The sequence below is a fragment of the Drosophila tropicalis genome, unplaced genomic scaffold, assembly GCF_018151085.1.
Source record: "Drosophila tropicalis isolate 14030-0801.00 unplaced genomic scaffold, ASM1815108v1 contig_39, whole genome shotgun sequence".
Classification (NCBI taxonomy): domain Eukaryota; kingdom Metazoa; phylum Arthropoda; class Insecta; order Diptera; family Drosophilidae; genus Drosophila; species Drosophila tropicalis.
In genome coordinates, this window is record NW_027172851.1 from 462,396 (window position 1) to 485,919 (window position 23,524).

A 23,524-nucleotide genomic window follows, 5' to 3' on the forward strand; every position below is an offset into this window, starting at 1 on the left:
ATCCTTTCTGCGCGACTCGCCGTTGGAACTAATTTTAATGACAATTCAAGCGAGGCGCGGAAGTCGCGGCATTAATGTCGCCGATGTCCAACCCTTAAACTTCAAGGATATGCACATTTTCCATTTCCTTTCACAAAAGAAGAAAAACAACGAACAAGAAAAAATCTTCTGCCTTTCCTTTTTTGGCACAGGACTTGTTCTCAGCGGTCGCTTACATCATTTATCATAAATGCAAAAACGCAAAGGAGAAGAAAAGAAGCGAAAGAGTCGAAATGAAAATGAGATTTCCATTCATTTTCACGTAGTTTTCCTATAAATTTTCTATTAAATATCCTGCGGCTTGTCCTCACATGCAATTATGCTATTAATTACAGGGTTGTCAACGACCCCAAAAAAAAACTCAGTTTTTCTCATAACTTTTTTGTTGCTTGACTTGACTCTGCATGTTTCTCTCTCTCTCTCTCTCTGTGTGCAAGAGTATCCTTTACATATGTCCTGTTTGGGCTTATCAGAAAAGTGCATCGCTCTGCAGTCCTTTGTCCGAATGCAGAGTCCTTTCTATCCTTGCGATAGGATCTCAGTTTGCTCTACTTTTCAGTCTGACCCATTATTAACTGTAAAATGTTTGACTTTCTATCTGCCTGTGTGTGTGTGTGTGTGTGTCTCTGTGCCTCTGTATGCGTGTGAGTGTCCTTTGGGACTTGATTTTTTTTCCCCTCCTGTTGGACATTTCCTGTAATTTCTCAGTCTCAGTCGGTTTTGGTCTCCCAACGACGAGGGAATGGGAATGTTGAATGCTGCTGCTTTCTAATTAGCGCCTGGGGAAAACGCCAAGAACTTGACTCCTTATCAAAACCTTAAAATCATTTCCTCTAACCAACATCTCCCCCACTGCCTCCTGCCCCGTCTCTCACCCTCTCTATCTCTTCCTATCTTTGTGTGCAACTGACAAGTGTTTCCCACGTCGACAGCTGCTTCTAAGCTAACCTCTTTCTTATTCTATATCTTCTATTTGGTTTTTTTTTTTTGTTGTTCGTTTTCGACTGTGATTAAGTAGACTCAAGACCATATATCTTTTCCACCAACTGTCAACACCCAGGCATTGTTGTTGTAATTGTTTTTCTTTCATTAGTAAACAATTTTCCGACATATCCATCCCTCCATCCGCCATCCGATGGAACATTTTGCGGCTAAACTTTAAACACGCGCAATGCGCTGGGCATGCCAAATGAGAAGAAATGGTCTAAAGCCAAACCAGTGGCAATTTCAGGGGCCGGGGGGTGGTGCTAGATGGTGTGGGTGGTGGTCTGACGACACATAAATTTGCATTTAATGAACATTTCGGTAAAAAGAAGAAATAAAGCTTCTCCTTAACCCAACTCCCCATGTTGTGTTATTTTTCTTGTTTTTTGTGCATATATTAAATGCCTTTTGTATGCTTGTAATAGCTTTTAATTATGTGGGCGTTTGAGGGGGCGTGACCCGACCGGGTAGCGGGTGACTTCTAACGAGGTTGAAGTTGAACATTTTACTTTTGTATTCTGAGCGCAGGCGCAACCGCAACAGGAAATGTCTGTTATTTTTGTGGGCGAATCAACGAAAAGTCTGAAAAGACTGTTCCCCCACCCCTCCCTCTCATCGTAGTTCGTCTCACCTCATTGTTGCTCTTTGCAGTTTAACTTTGACCCTGGAATCATAACTAGGAAACATGACTCAATGCAATATCCTGTGCGAGATGAGGACTTCTTTCCCTTGAATTGATTTTATGACAGAAAACTCACAAATTTCTCCCTGTCACCCTCTTTCGGGCTTCTCCTCTGACAAATCATGTGAAAAATTGTCATAAAAATGCAATAAAATGTTACTATAGCTAGTAATCCGATTCAATAGCAACAAAATATATAGTTGAATGTTGCACGAATGGTTAAACTAGCTCTTGTTGTTGAAATTGTTTTTTCCAAATCAAATTTGATTTATTATCAAGCATGGAAATCTGAGAATCAACGACACAAAATTTGATTTTTATTTTGATGGCATTTCTCTAGGTACAGGAAAACATTCAATCACCAATGTAGAGAAAGGGGGCAATTGAGGTGGAAACGGAAAATGCATTTATTGGAAAAGGCATTGCAAAAAGTTTTAAATTTTAAAGAGTTTCAATAAATACGACTTCAAGGTGAGAGTATAACAAATTGTATCAAAGAAAGGGACATTTCGTCAAATAATCATTCTTTAGGTATTCGTCAGTTTATATAGTCATAATTTAAACTTGGTTACAACTTCTTTAAGACGGTTTTACACTTGGTTGAAAAGTCTCTCTCTTGAATTCCAGCCACAACTCTTTACATTTGAAATGTTCCCGTTTTGTTCTTTTTACTCTGTCTGTTCTTTTATCAGTGTGATGTCATTCCTTTGGACTTTCCTAGCTGTCGACTTTGTTTTTGTTAGTCTTTGTGTTTAGCCTAGATTCCCTTTGTACATCTGTTTGCCACTCTTTCAACACACTCCGCCTCACCTCGCAAGGGGGTAGGGGGCAGGAGCATCTCCTATTACCACTTTACCGAACTCACTTCAAACTATCAACACACTGGAGTTTTGTAGTTTCTGTTGAGTAGCGATCATATCATACTCATCAGCCTGATGATGACTGACAAGTCTTGTTTTTGTGATATCCTTTTCCCCATAACTGTCCTCCTGCGAATGGGTAGGTGTTAATTTATGTTCACCAGGAGGTTTCCCCTCCGCGCTCCATTGAGAGGCAGCAGTCTCCATTATTCCATGTGGAGCATGAGCAAAAGCAGCTGCATACACAATATTGCCCAACACGAGGGGAACACAAGAGCAAAGAACAACAAGAACTTCCTTCTTCTCAGCTAATGTCCTTTTTCTTTCGAGACTTCCCCTCATTTGTGTTTCAACAAAACCAAAACCAAAAAACAAGAATACTAAATTCACACACAAGTGACAATAAGTATGAAAAAAAGGAAATCAGAATATAAAAGTAAAAAAAATAACTGAAATACTTTCAAGTGCCCACTCATAATTCTGTGTGTTCTTTCGTGCGTGAGCGCAACTTGAATTTGTACAACAAAAAACGCCCCATAAAAAGGGGGGTAGAGGGAAGAGGAAGTAGTAGACTGCACTTCTGCAAGTTCTTGACTTTGATGACCAAGGGGAAGAGGGAAAAGTTCAACCGGCATATCATAAAGTTGATTCAAAATCAGGAGACAGTCAGAGAGAGAGTGCTAGCCAGTTGGATAAGTTGAATATAGTTTAATGTTGGAAACTTCAAAACTTTACTTCTTGGCTTAAAAATTCTTTAAGGAAGGCTTTGATATCATCGCTCTTGAATGCCATATATTTAGGAAAATTAACCGATTTGCGGCCTCTTATCCAGGTTAATCACTCTCATGCATTGCTTGGATGAAATGATTGTTCATCCATTGTACAGTCTCCCCTGTAGGAACGTGTACTCTACTCTATTTCTTCTTTCTTTCTTTGATGGCTTCAAGAGTCAGCTTAGGGTTTTCCATTTTAAAGGTTTTCTATAGAGAGCTTAAGAGTTCTTTCATGGTTGGCTTAAACATTTTCTTTTGCTTTCGAAAGTTTGAGCACTTCTTGTGTTCATGTTCTCATAAGTCGCAAAAATGTCGATGGCAAGGGCAAGGGTTTCCCCTTCAACTGGGCCACTTGAGTTTGCGCAGTCAATTGAACGCGTATGTCTTTGACTTGGCGCTGAAGCATGAAGAGATTGCATGACCATTTTTCGAGGCTTGAGGCTCAACGCTCGACGCTCGTGCTCTCCTCCAATCTTCCCTCACTCGAAGCATATGTGTGTGATTAGTTTTTTGCGTGCTCTATTATTAACCAGTTTCCTGTATTTGTTTTTTTGCTTTGTTCTGTTGCAGACGTCAGCATGCCTTCATGGCGAATACACAGAAGCAACAGCCCGGAGGAGGCAGCAACGGTGGCAGTGTCACCCACAGTCCGGAACGTCTGCGAGGAGCCACACAGGATCTCTTCGAGCTACTTGAACGAGTTCAGTGCTCGCGTCTGGATGATCAGCGATGTGTTTTGCCAGCGTATTTCTCACAGGTATGTAAAGGATTCCCTTATAGTCCGATGTCTGTATGGTTTCCATTAAATTCTCTGGGCTCTCTCTCTCTCTTTCCGTGATGTCAATGTAATCGTAAAACTCGTAATCCTCTTCACTGACCTACGGCAACGAACTGCTGCTGCAGGGCTTGACCCATAAAATATCTCTGGCAGTTCGTTGCATTTGTAAGTCGCCAATGTAGAGAAGTAGTAAATATTTTTATGATGTCATAAAAATTGCAAAACGAAACACACACACACAACACACACATTGAAAACGAGGCGGAACCAGGCAACCAAAGAACAATGTTTCATATCAAAGATATCAATAGTTCGTTTCCACATAGATGAAATGGCTGTCAGCTCCTCTCACTGGTGTGTGTGGTGTGTAGCCCCGCCTTTGAAACATCTGTATAATTTGACATAATCTGTGCATTGTTGTCCCTGTGGTTCAGTTTAATAGTCAAATGGCAGTCAAACTGCCGGGTGCGGGTGGCTATTGAGGGATTACGAATCATAACATTTCACGCCACGCCACTCCACTCCACCACTCTTTGGTGGTTACAATTTATATGACGGACTTCAGCTGCTTATTGAGTTAAGAGTGAAATTATTCGAGTTTGATTTTAGAGTTTTTTTGTTTTGTCTATTTTTTTGGGTTTTTGCCAGATGTAAGGTGTGGCCTTGTCCATTTAGTTGGATTTATAAATTATTTATGGCCTGCAAAAAGTCGTCAATCTGTAGAATAAGCATCCGCAAGCATGTTTATCATGCTGTGGTGGCAAAGCAGTATCTTTTATATGAGCATTTATGTGGTCATAAGTAGTAACTATTTGCACGAAGTGTAAAACTGGCAACAAACTGTTTTAAAATTAACGGTCATCGAACCAATAAAGTCAACTTCGAACCAATGAGTGCAACTTCGAACCTATAAGTAGGGCGAAGTTGGGTTTCACACCTTTTAGTTTAGTTTCATCCCATGCCTTAGACAGTTAAAGCGCCATCTGACGACAGTTCAATACAACAACGAACTGCTTAACTCGTCGTTAACAGATCTGCTTGCCCGTAAAAGCAGTTTAGTCTTTTTGAAGTCGACATAAGCCTAAACTTATGCTATAAAAATTTTACTCTAAATTAAAGCACATTGCAAATTGAAAAAAAAAAAATCTAAAATATTCTCCGACCTGATAGAATTTTAAGCATTTTAGAATTTGCTTATATTTCAGGTTAATCAAATGTAAATAGAATCTTATATATTTTTACACTTGTCCCAAGAATGAGTGAATCACACTGCTTTACACAGCAGTGTAAAGTATATCCACAGCAAGCAGTGCACTTTTCGGGTATAATGAACAATTATAGTTTTTTTACTTAGCTAATTCTTTTATTCTTACTTCTCACCCACTAACCCAATGTGGACGGAGACAACTTTTTGTTCTCGCACAACTTTAATAAGAAATTTCTTAGAACCTAATCCATTTTTGCAAGAATTATATAGTTTCCTGCTTCAATAGAGAAACTTTTAGTTGGCAGCGCCTTTACGGATGAATTCTATAGCTTTTCACATACATTTTAATTTAGTTTTCACAACAAATTTCGGACGCAAACTTTTCCATCAAAAATGCAACGGCTTCGTGGCTATGGCAAAAGGATTCCATGTGAAACCTTCTCCTTGCAATATAGTGCGGGCAGCACTTCATCCTCACCTCAGCCCTCCATTCACCAGGGGTGTCCCCCTCTCGGACCCATTGCCACAATTTCTTCGTATGCTCAAGATGCTGTAGTCGACATCAGCCACTTTCGAGTGCCTTTTAAAAAAGTTTTGTATGCGGGCTAGACGAGGAGTGGCAGGCGGTGGTCTGGTAGGAGTCTGCTGAAGAAGGCTCCGAACTAGGTTGACTTCTTTTGCTCTTTACTTTTTAGAAATGAAAATTATGTTTGCTCAAGTTTTAAAATTGAATTTAGTCTGAAGGCAGTTCCTGAATGAATAAACACAGTGCTTGTCAAACCAAGCCGGCCACGTGCCTGGGAGTTAGTTACTCATCTCACACTCTGCTTTAATGTTTCTCACACCATCCTTGGCAGGGTTCCCAAGAGTTTCCTGCATATTTACATGTGTGTGTGTGTGTGTGCATAGTGGCGTCCTGTTGTGGTCGCTGGCAATTGGAGATGACAGCGTGAGAGCAGTAGATGAAATGCCAAGAAAAGGTGTCAAGGAAGAGGAATTGGAACGTTTTCAGAGATCGCATCACGCTGTCATCTCTAGCAGGGAGTATCTTTGCCGCATAGTTTCTCGCACACATTTCCATTGCATACTTTGGGGCTAATAAAGTGTTTGCCTGGGTATTCATGCGGCAATGCACCCTTCTCCCTCCCTATTTGCCTATCTCTTTCTCTCTCTCATTTGGCTCTTTGCTCTGGGCCTAATTAAGCTGCCTAAAAAAATAAAACAAATCTACCTTTTTATTCCCTACCCTCTATAACTGCTATCGCTCTCCACCTTTTGCTTTCCCATGTAGCCGGAAACGGGCCGATGGCATTGTCTAACACACACACATACGGTAGGAGAACCCGTACCCTCTTTTACTTCCAACTAAGATACCCCTCCGCCCTCTCCCGCATACATTTAGCTACATCTCCATTTGAAACCCCTCTTTAGTGTAATAATAAAAATATACCTTGGCCATTTTCATTTTGGTTGCTTTTCGTTGGTTTTTATTTTCTTTGCATATTTTTCACGCGCTCTTGCTTCCTCCACAATCGCACACACATCGCACTCACTCACTCACACACACCACACACACATTAGAAGCCTCTTCTGGTTTCTGTTTCTGTTTGCTGAGTAGATATTTCAATGGGACGACTGCAATTTGTCTGCAAAGGCAAAAAACCCTGACTGCGAATGCAACGAACGTTGAAGTTGTTAATTGCCGTACTCAGGACCGGACTAGATCATCGACGGTTAACAATGTCTAAGGATATGTCTCGTCAAGTTATGTAGATAGCCAAGTCTGTCTAACTTTAACCGAAACTTTTTCCTCCTGACTTCGAATTCGACACAATTTCTCATCCTGTATTACAAATTTGAATCCTTTCTGTGGAATAGTTGAGATAATTATCTTCAGAAATAGTGGAGAAGTCTAGATTGTTCTAAACCTTTCCGATTAAGTGTTTACTTGTTGATCTTGTTAAGATATAATCCGCTCCTGGTGCACCTTGTCAGCCGCAACGACATCGACGTCGGCGACGTTGTCTGTCTTCTACTCCCACAGTTTTCAGTTGCATGAAAATGAGCTGCATTCAGAAGATGGGAAACACAGTTGTCCATACGTATATATGTGTGTACATGGATATGCCTACATACATAAATGAATTCTAAACCACAAATGTGCGATGTTTATCACTCCTCTCTGCCTACCTACACACACACACACACACACACAAACACTCAACTGTATCTGTATCCGTAACCCGGCCTGTGATTATCCCAAAAGTAACAACAACTTCACAAACGATACAAGATGGAAAAGAAAACCCAAAAACATATTCCATTTATTTAGTTCTATCTCTTTCACACCGCTTTGGCACTTAAAATTTATAATTATTTTCCGCTTGTTGCATCTTCTTCGCACCTCTCCTCACCTGGTCTTGCCTCTTCTTCCACAAATTGCAACTTCAACTTTGGCTTTGGCTGGTGGAAATCTTTCCGTTAGTGAACTTCATCCAGTTGTGTCTTTTTTTCCTAAATTCCCTTCTTCTACTACAGTCTTTCTTTTAAAACAATGCAACTTTAAACTGGCCCCCCTCCCCTGTCTCCACATTTGACATTAACCTGGCAGGTAGAGGGCCTTTGCAGAGCTACATACATACACATACATATACATATTGTCCTGGTCTAGGTCTGACATCTGATTGTTTGTTTGCCGTGTTGCTGCTTGGCTAACTTTGTTCTTGATTGCCATATGACAGCAACTGGACACAACACAAAAAACCAAAACCAAACACGAAGCAAAAAATAAAATACAGAGAACAGAAAACCAAAGGAAACATAAACAGTAACGTTTTTTTCTCCCGTTCCCATAAACTATTTGAAAGCTCTTGGGCGAAATTTTCATGCGGGTCAAAGCAAGATCCATGGAATTATGAATAATTCCTCATCTCGAGGCCATTTCATTTCAGCGAGAATGTGTTAAGCAATAAACGATGAATAAGTTTTATCAATCACAAGTGGAAACCTTATGGCTTACAATGCGTTTGTGTAGGGGTCAACCCCTCTCTTAGCATGCCACGTTTCGCGTGGCTTTATCACAGAAATACTTTGGGTATTTTTGGCATATGTAAGTTCGCTGACAAATTAAACCGAGCTTATCGCCTACACTGCCAGAAAATATGCCACAATTCGATTATTCCTACAAAAACACAATGGTTTGGCTTAAGGTCATTTTTAAGATTAAGTGTCAAAGAATTTGAATTGTTTGGCTAAACTCTTTACGAATGAGGCCCAAATCTATGTGTTTATAATCAATTGAATTTGAAAACGAACATCAATTCTCTTCAAAATCTTACACGGATTATGTTTTAAAAGCTCTTTTTTCAAGTACAACAATTGAATATATGTATATATATATATTCCTAGTCGGTGGCTCAATGCAGACCCACTAAAACTACAATTCTTTTGGGCTCGAGTTCGAAGACTAAAAGGTAGGTAGTTCCGTCTGGGATAATGCCTTGTGGATAACGAATATATATACATATATAATGAAATGTCAGAAAAGTGTAAGTCTTATTGTGTGATACTTCAGCAAGGCCTCAACAGGGAGCCAAAACTAATCAAAATTATTGGTTTCTTCTTATTAACGCCAAAAGAATCAAAGCTGGATTTTTCCCGGTTTGAGATCAAACAATTTTATGAATATTTAAGATTTAAAATCACAAAATGTGAGGATGTCGACTAAGTAGACAAATCTAATTACATAATTATGTATTTAAAGAACTACCAAGTTCTATAACAAGCAGACTTTGCTAAAGAATCCAGAGTAACATACCAATCTTTAAAGCCAAAACTGATTGGGAATTCCAACTATGTAAAGCAACGAAAGATTAAAGTCAATATAAGAGTTTCAGTGGATTTTCGGGTATTACATTTTATTTACATTTACATTTATTTTCCATTTTGTGATTTAAATTTCCCTTCAAATATATGTGAGTTGCTTGTTCTTATATTCTCCTGTTTTAGTATAAGAAACTAAAGTAGTAAAAGGACCTCTGATTCGGGAATAAATCTATGTATTTTAGAAAGGTTGGATGGGTCCATTTTTAAGTCGTCCTAATGAACTCCCCGCTGAACAAATTGAGTAAACAATTCAAGTTATTTGCTTATATTTGTATTAGTATGAATGACTAAATATGACTCAAAATTTTAAACATTTTCGATAAAGTTTACTTCGATGCCAATCAGACATACACAGATATTTGTTTTTTGAGTGTTTTGCTTGTGATTTCACCAATTTAAGTAAAGTCGAGAAATTCAATAAAATACCAGTTTTGAGGTGATATAAATTATAAATTATTAAGTTTCTAAATTTTTGTTGTCTGTTTAAAAACTTTACTTTTGGCGCCCTGCTTTGAATCACTCTGAGCCTCTCTCTCACATCTGGTCTCCCCTTATCTTCAAGTCTCTGTGTGAGGCGCATGCTCTCTTCTCTCGGCGAGTTTCGAGTATATCTCTCTCTTCTTCTCACTGGCTCATTCTCCCTCTCATACTCTCTCTCTCTCGCTCTCTATGTGGTTGTTCTCCGATTGTAAGTAGCGATACAAAATGCTTAACCTCAGTTGCTAGTCGCTGTTTTGTCGCTGATGCAAGCGGACGTGGTTTTCCCTTAGTGAACCGAATCATCGGTCGTCGTCGTGCCTCTGGTTCGGAGTGTTCGTTACAAATTCAAATTCGAAAAATTACCGAAACGCATTTTGAGTTATTTTTAAAGAGGAGAAGAGAAATTCAAGAAAAGACCGCCAGAGATTTCCATGCAAACAAAAATAAACGCAGTGCAATAAACCAAACTGAGCATCTGCAGGATCCCAAACTGCGTGTGTGTGCCCCTGTCTGTGGTGTGTGTTGTTTTTGTGTGTAATATTTTTAATATAGTTTTCGAGGTGCACCTTAAAATAAACGCACAATCTTTCCTTCATCGCGCGAGAGTGTGCAAAAAAGAAAAAAGTTCACTAAATATTTGCTTAGAAATTTCACTAACAAAACAAGCAAAATCCAAAAAAACAAAAAAAAAAACCGCATTTCATTTGCATACAAAGTGAAGCTGAAGCTGCCTCAAGCCTGAAGCTCTCTCAAAGAAGCGTAGCTTGGAAAGTCGCAGTTACAGTTTGACAGTAACACGAACCCACAACGAAAACACAAACGAAAACCCGTCAAACAAGTTGAGAAAGATATATATACAACAAACATATGAATATATATACATACGTGTATATGTATTTTTATAATCGCGAAACGTACGTAAAAGGAAATAATCATTTTTTGTGAGTGGCTGCTAAAATTATAACAACTTTTTGGATAAACACATACATATTCTGCTCCTCCGCCGTCAATCTCGATGGAGTGAAAAGCCATCGACGGGGCAGGAAGAAGCAAAAAGCCAATCTACCATTCCATACCATATCGAAGCCGGAGCCGAAGGTACCAAGTAGTTAAGGTGGCATTTTATAGCGAAGGCGCCGAAAGACGTTGGGTACGTCAGGCTGTCATGGGGGTACTGAGATGGCGAGATTCGCCCCGTATATCGGGCACCGCTTCAGTCATTAACAACAACAGCAATAGCAACGGCAACAACAGTCACCAGCAATCGCATCACCATCACAACAACAATATAAACAACAATAACAATAGCCATCGAGAGGTAAGTTCACAGTTGGATATCGTTCGAACGTTCAATCGATCGATCTAAAGTGTGGGTGCAAGATACAGATACAGATTCTATCGATGACTATAATACATTTCCATTAATTAAATGCAATTTGGGCATTTGCCAATTGTTTGTGGGTGTGACGTAGAAATTATCGCATAGATCTGTCCATAATCGATCGACTTGAGCAGAATATATGTATGTCATAATTTCGGTTGGAATTCTACATCCTGATATCAGACTAATTGAATGATTTTATGGCGTTAATCGAATAATGTTTTGCGATTCCGGTTTTAGAGCTTATTTTTAACTTTTTAAATGACGAAAATAAAAATGAAAATGAGAAGCCAAAATTAGTAATTGATTACCTTATACAACTAATCGATATACTAGAATTAAAAATCTATTAAACAGAGTCCATTTTAAGACAAAGTTGAATCAGTTTATTTGTTGTTTTAAGCCCTTTTCAATACTTCAAGTGGATTCTATTTTGAGAATATTTGATCGACAGTTTGAGAGCCACTGTCAGCATCATTCTTTTCTCAAAAATTTAATGCCTCAATGTTAATGATCTGTAAATCTTTGTTAGCTTCCATAATGAGTTTTGTTCTGCCCGTTTTTACAATGCCATCAAAGAATCCGTTTTCAGAGGCTTATCACACATTTGCTTTTCATTCCAAATACTACCAAAAAAACAAATTTTAATAGTAAATTTACATAAGAAATGTAAAGTTGCTTAATTTAAATATGAGACGCGACGCTCGACTGATAACACACACCACTAGAACACAAATAGATGTAGATGTTGTATTATTGTAAGTAGTTCTTTGGTGTCGCAAGAGGAGTCAACAAACAGCTCAACAGTCTCTACAAATTGTATGCAGCCAGCAGACTCTCTACCTACCTACAGAGAGAAGACAAAAGCATCCATATACTGAAGCAATTTGCTGTTGAAGCGATTGAAAAACCTCTGAAGCAAAAATGATTTAGCCATTTGACACATTTCAAATAAATCACTCAACGCTCACAGCCTCCGCTTTTTGAAGCGAAAGCAGTGTACCCGATTGTCCCCCTGCAGTCCCCTTTGGACTGCCTTTCTCCCATTCTCTCTATGACTCTGTCTAGGGAGTTTTGTCAGCAATCATTTCGTGATTATGATTACATTCATCATCATTATGGCGATTAGCATTAGCCGCATTCTTCTGCTCTTCGAGATTGAGGCTTTTACCTACGCACTTTTACTTCCTCTCCCCCGCCCCTTCAAACGACCTCTTGCCGTACTCTCTGCCAACTTTCGCCAAGATTGTGAACCTCTAGCAAATCGCACGCTCCAGTTAGGTGGCACCTAGGGTTTGCCCTCGATCTCAAAAGAAATCATTTTTGTTGTTGTGTGTGCTGCAGCTTATCTGCACCTTGGCCATGTTTTCTGTTGTCTGTTTGTTTGTTTGTAATTCAATTTACCTCAGCCAAACCACATAGTCACCCACCCACCTCCTTCTCCTACTTTATAAAACGAAAGATTCTTATCTACCATATTTAATTTATTTTATTTCATTTTACCCTCCTTTTCAATGTTTGCTTTGGATTTTCTATACTCATATCATTTCTCATTTTTATTTCTATTTCTATTTGAAGTCTTCTTCCCCCTCATCTGGCCACCTCTCCCTTTCCCCACCACTTGTCCCCAGTTGGTATCACAAAATAAGTGGGAGGGCCCCACTCAGTCTGGCAGCGAAAACTTTCGCTGTTTAAGTATTTAGCAGCAACATTTTGTGTGTTTTTTTTCTGCGTTTTCTTTATTTTTCGTTGGTTTCGTAAGCATCTGTGTATCTGTCAGATACTTTTATGTGCGCCTCTTGATTCAATGCTATCAGCTGTTCTTTGGCTCTTTCATGTCAAGGTTCTCTCTACATAAAGTCTAACTAAATTCTGAAATAAGGAAAAGCAACCCAGCTAGCTAGCCAGCTACCTACCTACCACTTGAACAAGATAAAGATACAGATTTCCTGCTGTGTGGGCTACTTCAACCGCACAGCACACTTATTCAAAAGGGGCAAAGAAAGATATGGCAGAGAAGTGGATAGGCATAGAGAATGAGTTGAAAAACCCGCGTCAAGGTCTCAGAAAACGCTTTCGCTTTTTTGTCGCGTCGTCGTCGTCGTCGTTGTCGTTGCTCGTTGCCCTTTAATGGACAATGTAACTAACCATCTAGTTAGGTGTGGGCTGGGGTCCAGATCCAGGTATTGCCCCACCTCAACCCCAAAACCCCTTCGACATGCATGCATACCTACATACATATATAGTACGATATATTGCATTTATGCTGGAGGCGCGTGTCTTGCATAATGGCAGCACGATTAAATTAACGAGTGAGGCCTTAATGAAACTGACTCCTTTTCTGTCTGGCCTTTAGTTTAGTGATTCATGCAGAAATACAGACAGACACTCAGTCAGTCAGTCATTCTCACTCTCAGCCTCGGGTCTCAGTCGCCGCTTCCTTCTTGACAAGGCTTCACCGGATATCCATTTTGCATTTAGCAGTATATTTAAAATTATTTATGTTGCTCTTTGACAATGCCTCATGTTTATGCTGATGTTGATTACCCAAGACGCATGTGGAAATGGAAACTAAACGACTCCCTTGTCCCTGTACCCTGTCCTCATATAATGTGAGATAAGTAGCAGGTAGAAAAAAGATCTCTATCTACGATAGCCAGATGTACATATGTATGTATCTTGTAGATAGATGAATGAAAAATAGAATGAGGAGAACAAACAACAGTTCGAAATATCTATCGAAGTTCTTAGAAAATGTTATCAACCCATGGAAATCGTAGTATGAAAAACAAGTGAAATGAAATTGTTAATAGATAATGAATGGAAAGAGAGTAAGGCGATAATAGTGAGTAAATGGATTTCTACTTACAAGATTCATACTCTTTATATATCGATTGCTAATATTTATATGATATCTAGTCAGAAAATAGGTATATAACTAATCAATCAGGAATGATGCCATACAACGTGACAGTACAAATTGTGCTCTGATATGATACGATGTGTATATACATATCTGAAGTTCGTTTCTGTTCCCTTCCCACTTTGCCCCTTTTTTCGCACACACACACAGAGGGTGGGGGCAAATGTAATGACAATGCGGCATTAAAAACCACCAGCAACGAACAGCAATAACAACAATGACAACCTCAGACATTGTGTAATACTAAAAAGTTACTATATATATATTGTTGTCATATGTTGCTGACGACATTGACGAGTCGCCTATCTATCTGCAGTGAAATTGCGTATAAAGAGAAAAACAATGACAACAATTCTTTATGACTAAAAGTGTTTTTTAACCATTAAAGCTTTTGGCCAAAAGCATTGACATGAAATATTAATTAAACAAGCAACTCCAGAAGTCATTAACTACCTTAACAAGTTGGCCAGTGAGGCAAGTCCTTATCTTGTCTCGAGATCTGATTGAGAAAGAGACCAGAGATAAGAGGAGTATCTTAAGGTCTCTCTGCTGCAGCTGCAAATAGATAAAGATAGAAAGCAAAGTTCTTATTTGCTGATTCTTGGCCATAGATAAGAGCCAAGAGAGTATTTTTAGCAGCTGCTTTCGGTGAGTTATTATAAGTTATTTATACAATTCTCAAATTGTGTAGTGGAAAACTCTTCTTCTCTCGGTTCCTCGGTCGGTTGGTCGGCCCTACCTTAAGGTTGACAAATTGAGGTCTACCAAAATTGCGACAGTCGGCCGTCAAGTGTTGACAAATAAAGTGGTGCGACAAGAGGGGGAGAGACGACTGTGACGAAATTCTACAGAATTTCCACCTATGTCGTCTTTAGACATGCCACGCCCACGCCCCCCACTCCCCCCCACCATTCTGTGCGTTTAAATAATTATGAAATGCTTACAAAGACATATTCAACACAATTACAGTTACAGAAAGTTTCACTTGGACGCAAAAAAGAATCTGTCACTCGGACTGGTTTTTGCTTTGTATCTTTGCATCTTTTGTCTCATTTGAAAAGTAAAAGTTGTTTCACTCTTCACTCATAAATTAAATAAATGTCTCTGTTTAATATTCTGTTAATACCTTTATTATTGTGGCCCTCAGAAAAGGGGGGAAAAGAGAAATACGTTTCACTTAATTAAAACCAAACATTAGATAAATATTTAAAAAAAAAAAGCGAAAACCCCAAAATAAAACAAAGGCTAAATAGTATTTAGTATTTAGTAAATACAAATGTTTTTCATTTAATACCAATTGGCGGTTTGCTAACCACACACGTTTTTTTCTGGCTATGCAGAAAATTTGTGCAGAATTATTTGCAGATTTTTTGTCCAATGCTCTTCCATAGAAGGGTAGATGGATTCTCTGTCAACACTCAGAAAATGTCAATAGAAATGTATTTTGTTAGAACCTTTTTGTCTATAAGGATTGGCAGATTGGCAAGTGTATGGCTAAGTCAACTTGGCTTGGAACCTGCTCGTTCGTCTCATTGTTTATGTTTAATTAATGAAAATTAGTTGCTATTTTTATTGCAATTACTTGGTTTGCGATTTTTTTTCTTTTCTTTTTTGTCTATTGTTAACAATAAAGTGCGCGTACTTGGCGCCTTGGCTGACGTTTTGTAGGTTGCTTTTTGGTTTTGTTTTTCGTGTTGGCAAAGTCGTCGACGCTGCATTGAAGTTTGCCAAATGTTATTGACCCAAATTGAAATGGTATTAAAGAAAAAAATTTATACACATACATATAGATTTATATATATATAAATCGAAATAGAAATAAATAAGAACAGACTGCGGTGTGTGGTATGGGAATTTGTTTTGCCTCGTGGTCCCAAGTTGACATGAAACAATTTATATCTCACTGACATTCTGACATGAACTTAGAAGTTGTACGAAAGAAAAACAACTTTTTTTTAGATTCAAGCAGAATGGCGGCACAACAGGGGGGATGGAGGGGGCGAAGCCAAAGGAAAATGTCCTACATTGTGGCAAACATTCGAAAAGTATTACATGGATGGTTTTTTAAATCATTCTGTGGGCGTTTCCCAAAGACACAAACTTCATCGTGATGTCAATTTTCTTTCGAGGAAAGCCATGTGATGGAAAGTTTTAAATTCAAAATTAAAAAATTGTTTTTCCAACTCAAAACTTTAAAGTTGTTCTTTCAAATTGATATTTTATATCCATAAAATGTTAAAATATCATCTAATTATGTTTCATAAGCAATCAATAAATACACAAAACTATTTAAAACATCTGAACTTTAGCTTAGTATTAGTTAAAACTGCTTTCAACTTTCAAAGTTTAGTAAATTAGTTTACTTTAAGATAGTTTCCCTATCTAAATTGCGTAGAAAGAAAATGAATGCTAAACCTCTCCTCTCTATTATAATTAAATATTTACACTTAGAAATAAGTAACAACATTCAAACTACTTTTATTTTAATATAAACCTTCTGTTATTAAACTATTTAAGTGGCTTATAATTACATCATTTGGAATTCTTCTTGCATCTCATTTGTATCTGATTGCTATTTTCCATGTTTACTCTACGAATTCTCTCTCTGGAAGCTCGTTTTCTATTCATAATTGTTATTTGTTATTTGCATATTTGTTATCAGTCCTCTAAGTTTAGTTTAAACATTGGCAAATTTAGCACTCAGACTGGCCTAAATTTGGCTATAAATGTTGTCTTTTTTTCTCTGTTTGCAACAGCTGAGCCAACAGAGATACAAAACCCCCTTGGGTTTTCCGCACACACACGCACACGAGAGACTCTGAATGCACAGCAACAAAAATGGCGCTAAAAAAAATTGGCTTTAATGGCTTTAGGCCTTGTCGTTTGTTTGATTTGACAAAACTAATTGCTGTAACATTTTGCATTTCAAGATCTCAAAGTCTCGAAGCTCAATCGCTTAATTAGCTAGACAAAAATTTCGAGTCTGATTGCGACTTTTACTATCAATTAACATAATTGGCAAATGCGTTCGATTATTTGCTCAATATTAATTTGTCAAAATAGAAAAAGAAGACAAACTGTAATTGGCTAAACGCTATTTGGGTCACACACACACACACACACACTGAACGAGTCGCACGAGACTTGAGTGGTTATGAGAAAAAGACGCGATTGAGGATGGGGAGTGGAGAAGTGGAGACGAGAAGAGGAGCATTCCAAACGTATATAGAAACTATTAGCCAACTTTCGGTCTTTGAACCCGTGGTTCGCAAGTATGTGTGTGTGTATGTGTCTATGCTAGAGATTTATGTATATCATAATCATCTCAAGCCTCTCAGCTCGAGAGCTGCAAGGCATTGTACACTCCGAGTTGCCTCGATGCCATTTTTTTCTGCTTGGGTTTCCATTGGCCAGGTACTCTTTTATGGCAAAGGGTTAATAGCCTAATTGGCTAAGACATTAGGGGAAAATTGGCTTTACCAAGTGCTTGGAAACGCTCATTTAAATGTTTTGCGCGCGTTTGGGGCATAAAAAGTTTATAATAATTATAATTTCCTTATTGTTGTTTTCTTCTGTCAAATTTCAAGTTTTTCTACAGTCTTAGGGTATGAGTGAGTTCGGCTCTTGTTGTTGTTGTTTGGTCTATTCAGTTGTCAGTCTCTGGTTTCTAGGCTAAGTTGGCCATATTGCGCATACGCCACGAATACCAAGAAGGCGATGGCAAACTGCAGATATGCAGGCATAGGAAGGCCTGACTGGCTGGCTGCCTGCATTTGATGCCAAACAAGAGAGATGCTTATCCCCATGGCTATGACTGGAGAATCATTTTGCGGCTTTCGTTGTGTTGTTTTTCACATCTTTGTTTCTGAGCGCCCCAAACCCCTTTCCACCACCACCGCTCTCCACCGGGGAGCATAGAAAGAAAAGTCGCCATCCACAACCCAATCATCATCGCCATCATCATCATCATGGTCGTCGTCATCTTTCATCATGATTATCATGAATGTTGTTTGTTGGTTGTTTGTTTGTTTTCAATGCGTTGGTGACCCAGAAAAACTTTCTTACTCACTCACTTAAGTTGCTTGCTGGACCAGCTGCTGGTACACAACCATAATGCAACCGCATGCATTCCCCTCCAATGCCCCCCCACTCATCCCTCGCTTCATACAAATCCCCTCCATACATATTATAACCAACAACAACAGCTGCAAGTGTTTTTTCGCTGCGGCTGCTGCTGCCGCTTCTGGCCCTAAGGGCTACTCGAGTGTCGACAGGCTCCCTTACCCAAGCCGAGCTGAACATATATCAAACATATGGTCATGACGTTTAGCCTTATAATTAATTCTCGGTTTTCGCTTGATTTATATGATGAGGATGAGCCTGTTACGTATTCCAGATGGAAATGCCTTTGGGTTAACCTGTTCTGTTTGTTCTACCCTTTAACTAAAGTGCAAAAGGCTGATTCTAAATGAAAGATGCAACAAATAGTCATATCCTTGATCAGCAAAGCTCCTACTCCCATCATAGCGAAAAGGACTAACTAGAGTTGGTCCTCCAAGTCGATAAACTTATCAATCAAGTAACGAAGCTTTGTCTAAACTTCTCTTAAATTTAATCTCTCAATTCATTTTATTTTCTTTTATTGGAATCCTCTTTTTTTATCAAAAAATTTTTTCTTTTATTCTCTCTTTTCGCATTTTTGTTTTTGTATTATGTTTTTTGTTGGCAATGCGCGAGTCATATATTTATTTATATTTTTCTTTATTTTTATTTTTTATGGAAAACTTGTGCCATTAAAAATTTACATGCAAACAACACTTGGCACTGGTTTTAGTTGTAGTTGTAGTTGTAGTTGTTGCTTTTGGCTGTTGGTATTTGTTGTATATGTTAAACAAGTTTTATTTACAAAACATTTTTACTTGACTGAGTCTTCAAGTTGCCCCCATCTCCCCGTTAATATATAATTTTTGCAGTTCTCGTATTTAATGAACAAGTTTTTGTTCACTCTTTAAACAAAAAAATGGAAAAAAGCTGTCACTGCTTATGTAATCATTATTTTTCTGAATGCCTCTCAAACTGTATTCAGTTCCAGTGGCAAAAACATTTGCATTCATTTGAATTACGCTGTGGAAATTTATTCTCTGTTTAAATAAGTTAGAATATCTTACGAAACAAATGACATTAGTTGTCCTATCAAATATTTTAAGTGCTCTTGTTTATTTTATTCGTCTGTATCCATAAAAATATATATATATATATATATACTTTGATTGATATTAAGTTGTCTATAAATATTTCAAAGAGACATACATATTCTTATAATGATCTTGGCTGTATGATACAATACGATCATCAGATTATATAGATACAGAACCGATTGAATCATTGACAACTCGAAATCGTGATGCGGATTCAGAATACAATATATAAAACTTTCTACTAACAGTCATTGTTAATCTTCTCATTCGTAATACACACACATACATATACGTATATGTATGTACATAAATAATGTTAATGATTAGGATTAATGTGACTAAATCTTCATTAAAAATTCAGCTTCAATATTATTTCTCGCTTTTGTAAATAAAAATGAACTCATTGCGGCTTTTTGATAAAAACACAATACAAAAAAACAAAAACAAAGATTTAGTTCTTGATGTTCTTTAAACACTTTTTCTACACTCTTTAAATTGTTTGCTCAATTATTGTAATTTTCCTCATTTCTCTTTCTCCTTCTCCGGTTTTTTGCTTTCTACGACATTTTTTGTCCATTTGAATTTTGTGGCATTTCGCATTTTGCTCGCATTCTGTGGCCTCCGGCAGGCAAAAGATTCCTCTCGGTTTCCACATCCAATCACAATCGCAATCTCAATCAATTTCAATTTGCCTCGTCTCCATCACCATCTCAGCCTCGGCATGGCTATCTCTGTCTACCCATCTATCTATCTATCTGATGGCCAATTTCTCTTGACTGAAAAGAAAACTTTCATTTTAATTAGAAAGAAAATATAGAAAAACATGGAAAAAACAAAAAACAATCGTTGAAAACAAAGCAAAATCAAAATCAATTTTCCGTTAACTGGCCGAGAGATTGGTTGCCCCGAAAACCGCAAATTCAATTTTCAATCAGTCCAAAAAGGTCAAAAATCGACTTTGACGAACACATGCTAGCAGAAGGTAGAGAGGGGGGATGTGAGGTGTGGTGAGGTGAGGTAAGGTAGTAACTAACAATTGCAAACTGGTTTTCAGTTTCAGTTTTTTTCGATTTGAAAGGCATATTTTTTTTGTAAACTGTTTTTGTTATTTTAACTTTTTTTTTTTTTGTTGTTGCTCAACAAAAAGTCAAACGTGGCTAATTACAAAGTGCTCTTTTTCTCTCTCTTTCTCTCTCTCTGTGTTATTGTTAATATTATTGTTATTATGATTGTTGTTATTGTTACTGGAAGCAATTCGGTTGGCAAGGTGTGGCCAAATGTAGTTTCTGTCTCACAGTCGCAGTCACAGTCACCCCCCGTTCATAGCACAACCATTCAGCCATCCATCCATCCATCCATTCATTCAGCCATTGCCAAAGAATTGCAATAATTGCAATGACATTGCAATCAAATACAAATCAAAGATACACTGTCCAACACAAACACAAACTCTTTAAACGATTCAAGACAAATCAGACTTAGGCCGAATATTATTCGATTCATTGTTAAATTGAAAGTCATAATAAGTTACATATGTAAGTATATAGTCCTGATAAATTAATTATAAACCAAGAAAATGATCCGATCCGATCTGAAGTGCGATAGATATATTAGCCAACTAATTGCCTTGCTATAGTGTAATGTCTATAAATCTTTTAAGAAACCTTTTCGAGTTCACTCATGGGTTGGATATATTTGTCTGTGATTGATATACACATTTTAAGGAATTCCAATTATCAAATTTTCGTGAGTTCTGAGTGTCGTGAGTCAACCATTTCGTTGTCGATTAGAACACTCGAAAACAAAAAACAATTTATATGTATATATTTCGATTTATGAGGAATCAAGTCGCATAATTGATGAGAATTCAGTTCGTGGGATGAGGAGGATGATGACGATGATGCATAGGTGTGGAAACCTAACGAATGATATGGAAAAGGCGGCATTTGACTCACAAAAGAATGGCTGAATGGGGAAGGTTCTAAGTTCAATAAATTTCGAGAAGAACTATCAAAATGTCCATTCTCGTATAGTTCTATTCAATTCAATTCCATTCACTAGAAATAAATCTTTTGTTTTGCTCTGGCATCTCTTTTGGCTTTAGTCTATTTCAATCAAAGCAACAAGTTCAAATGTCAATGGCAACTAAATTGAGTAAAAGCAAGGCAAAAAACGAACGAATCGCTGGCTAATGGATAGACAAACGGCAATTTCGCACACACAAACTGATAGATACAAATTTAGCTTTAATTGCTGCAAATTGCCTTTGAGCTGACTTTGCTTTGCCACGTTCAAATCCAGTTACATTTGCTTTCACAATCGACATCCTGTCGAACCCACTCGATGTGGTGGTTATCCTTGTCGAGGATGATGAGGTACGACATGATTAGAGGACTCGTGCCGCGTAGGTGGCGCCTCCCTTCTGCCCTTCGTCGTTCGTTTAATGACAAAAGGCGACGCGTCGCCTGAACCTTCGACGAATTGCGGCTGTGGCGACTACCTGAAGATTGTTTTTCTGTATGTTTGTTCTTTTTTTCTTGGTTTTTTTTTTTTTTAATGGTGACCATGTGTTGATGTCACGTCCCAGGTCTGGTGGCGTGGGGTGAGGGAAATGAGCAATGAAAACCACTCATGGAATATGAGTTTTTAACTGCAACTCTGCGTGCGAGTGTGTGTGTGTGTGCGTGCCACGCCCCATTTGTAAGCGAAATTACACAATGTCGTTCGCTTTAATTTCTAGTTTTAATATTTTGTGACTAAATTATGGCAAAAAGGGGTATCATAAGTTTTGATGATTAAATCAACGAGTTGACTTTGTGTCACGTTCCGCAAAGGTTTTATAAGCATTGTATGGTTTGAAAAGCATCTGTCTTTTATTGGATGAGTCCTAAACAGTTTGACAGCCATTCGGTTTAGGTCACTTTATACCTTATCTTGACTTACTCACTTGCATTTGCGGCTAATTGTGTTGCAGCTCCAAAACAAATGAACAACTAAGCAAATAGATAAATGTTCACCTCTCCAACTTCCATTCGGCCGGGTCAATAGATAAGACCAACAAAATTGCTTTTGTCTCGAGCGTTTATTTGCATATGATAAAAACAAAGCAGAATAAAACAAAAAAACAATATTGATTTTGTTTGTTTCTTTGTTTTCTTGCCGCCGATATGTGATAATTTTGGTGTGAGCCACACCCCCTCCAAAAAACATCTAAAGGCACTGCAGGGAGGGGTTCGGGGGAGGAGTTCGAACATTCAAAGGCCATTTCGCTTGTAAAATGCCAACGAAAGGTCAAATGGACTGTTAACCAAATGAATTTGTCGTAAACTTGGAACATTCGTTTCCGCCGGTTGTCCTCCGTCCGGTTAATGGTCAAACTATCAAAGACAAGCCAACCGCATATATGTATGGTCGCCAGGTGAAAGCCTTCCTTCCTCTTATTGGCATTGCCATTCGCTTTGGCATTGCCATTGCCATTGCCATTCTGTCAGCTGTCAAATGACATTTAAATGTCAGTCTCGATCGTTCGTTGTGGCCAATTGTTTTATGTCCAAAAGAGTCAAAGATGATGTCGATGTCGTCTATCGTGTCTTGGCCAACCAACCCAGCCTGTCGTATTATTTCTTTATATATTTTTTATTTCTTTCTTTCTTTTTGTCTGCTTCTCTTTAGCTGAATGAGATCTACACTCATGCTGGGCATGATGTCATATATATTGGTCTAGAAGTCGAGAAGGCAAGTTACTTGTTGCCAAGTCTCTAGAAACCTGACAGAGACCAAAGTTAAAAAAGATTAACTTGGCCTTACACATGGACAGTAACTGAAATTGATAACTATTAATGCAAATTATTTTCGATTACTCTCCTATGATTCCAAATCAAAAATTACATCTTGACTTTGTCTATTTCTAATCACCAAATTAGCTCTCAGATCATATCTGATTACTCTTCCGAAATGGCTAATTCTGTGTCATTTTGCATTTGGGCGTTTCAGCACTTGCCCATCGTAATTTACGCCTGGCGCCAGCTAAACAAAACTCAGCCAACCCTTTTATTCTGGCCCCAAACTATGAATTAATATAGTTGGGTAGACATCTATCCATAAGTACGTATGTTTGTGGGCAAAAAAATAAAAGCAGAGAGGAAAAAATACAAGAATTGAGTAAATGGACATGTCGAGCAGAGAAAAAACAAAAAAAAAGGTGCGGCTGAAAGAGCTGGGGCAAATATTTTGTTGCATGACTCCCCAGCGTTTTGGCCAAAGTTCAGAATGCTGGGAAATGGATGTAGGTGTAGCAGTAGAAGGGAGGCTGACTGGCGGCTCTGGCTTTGGTT

At 38.2% G+C, this 23,524-nt stretch overlaps 1 protein-coding gene across 1 annotated transcript in view; it reads left to right on the top strand.

The window, feature by feature from the left end:
• RapGAP1 (Rap GTPase activating protein 1) overlaps window positions 1-23,524 on the top strand; it is a 90,854-nt gene that overhangs the window by 47,980 nt on the left and 19,350 nt on the right. Inside the window, 1 exon segment of the mRNA XM_068284304.1 lies at window positions 3,909-4,095. Coding sequence (XP_068140405.1) covers window positions 3,909-4,095 — 187 coding nt within the window.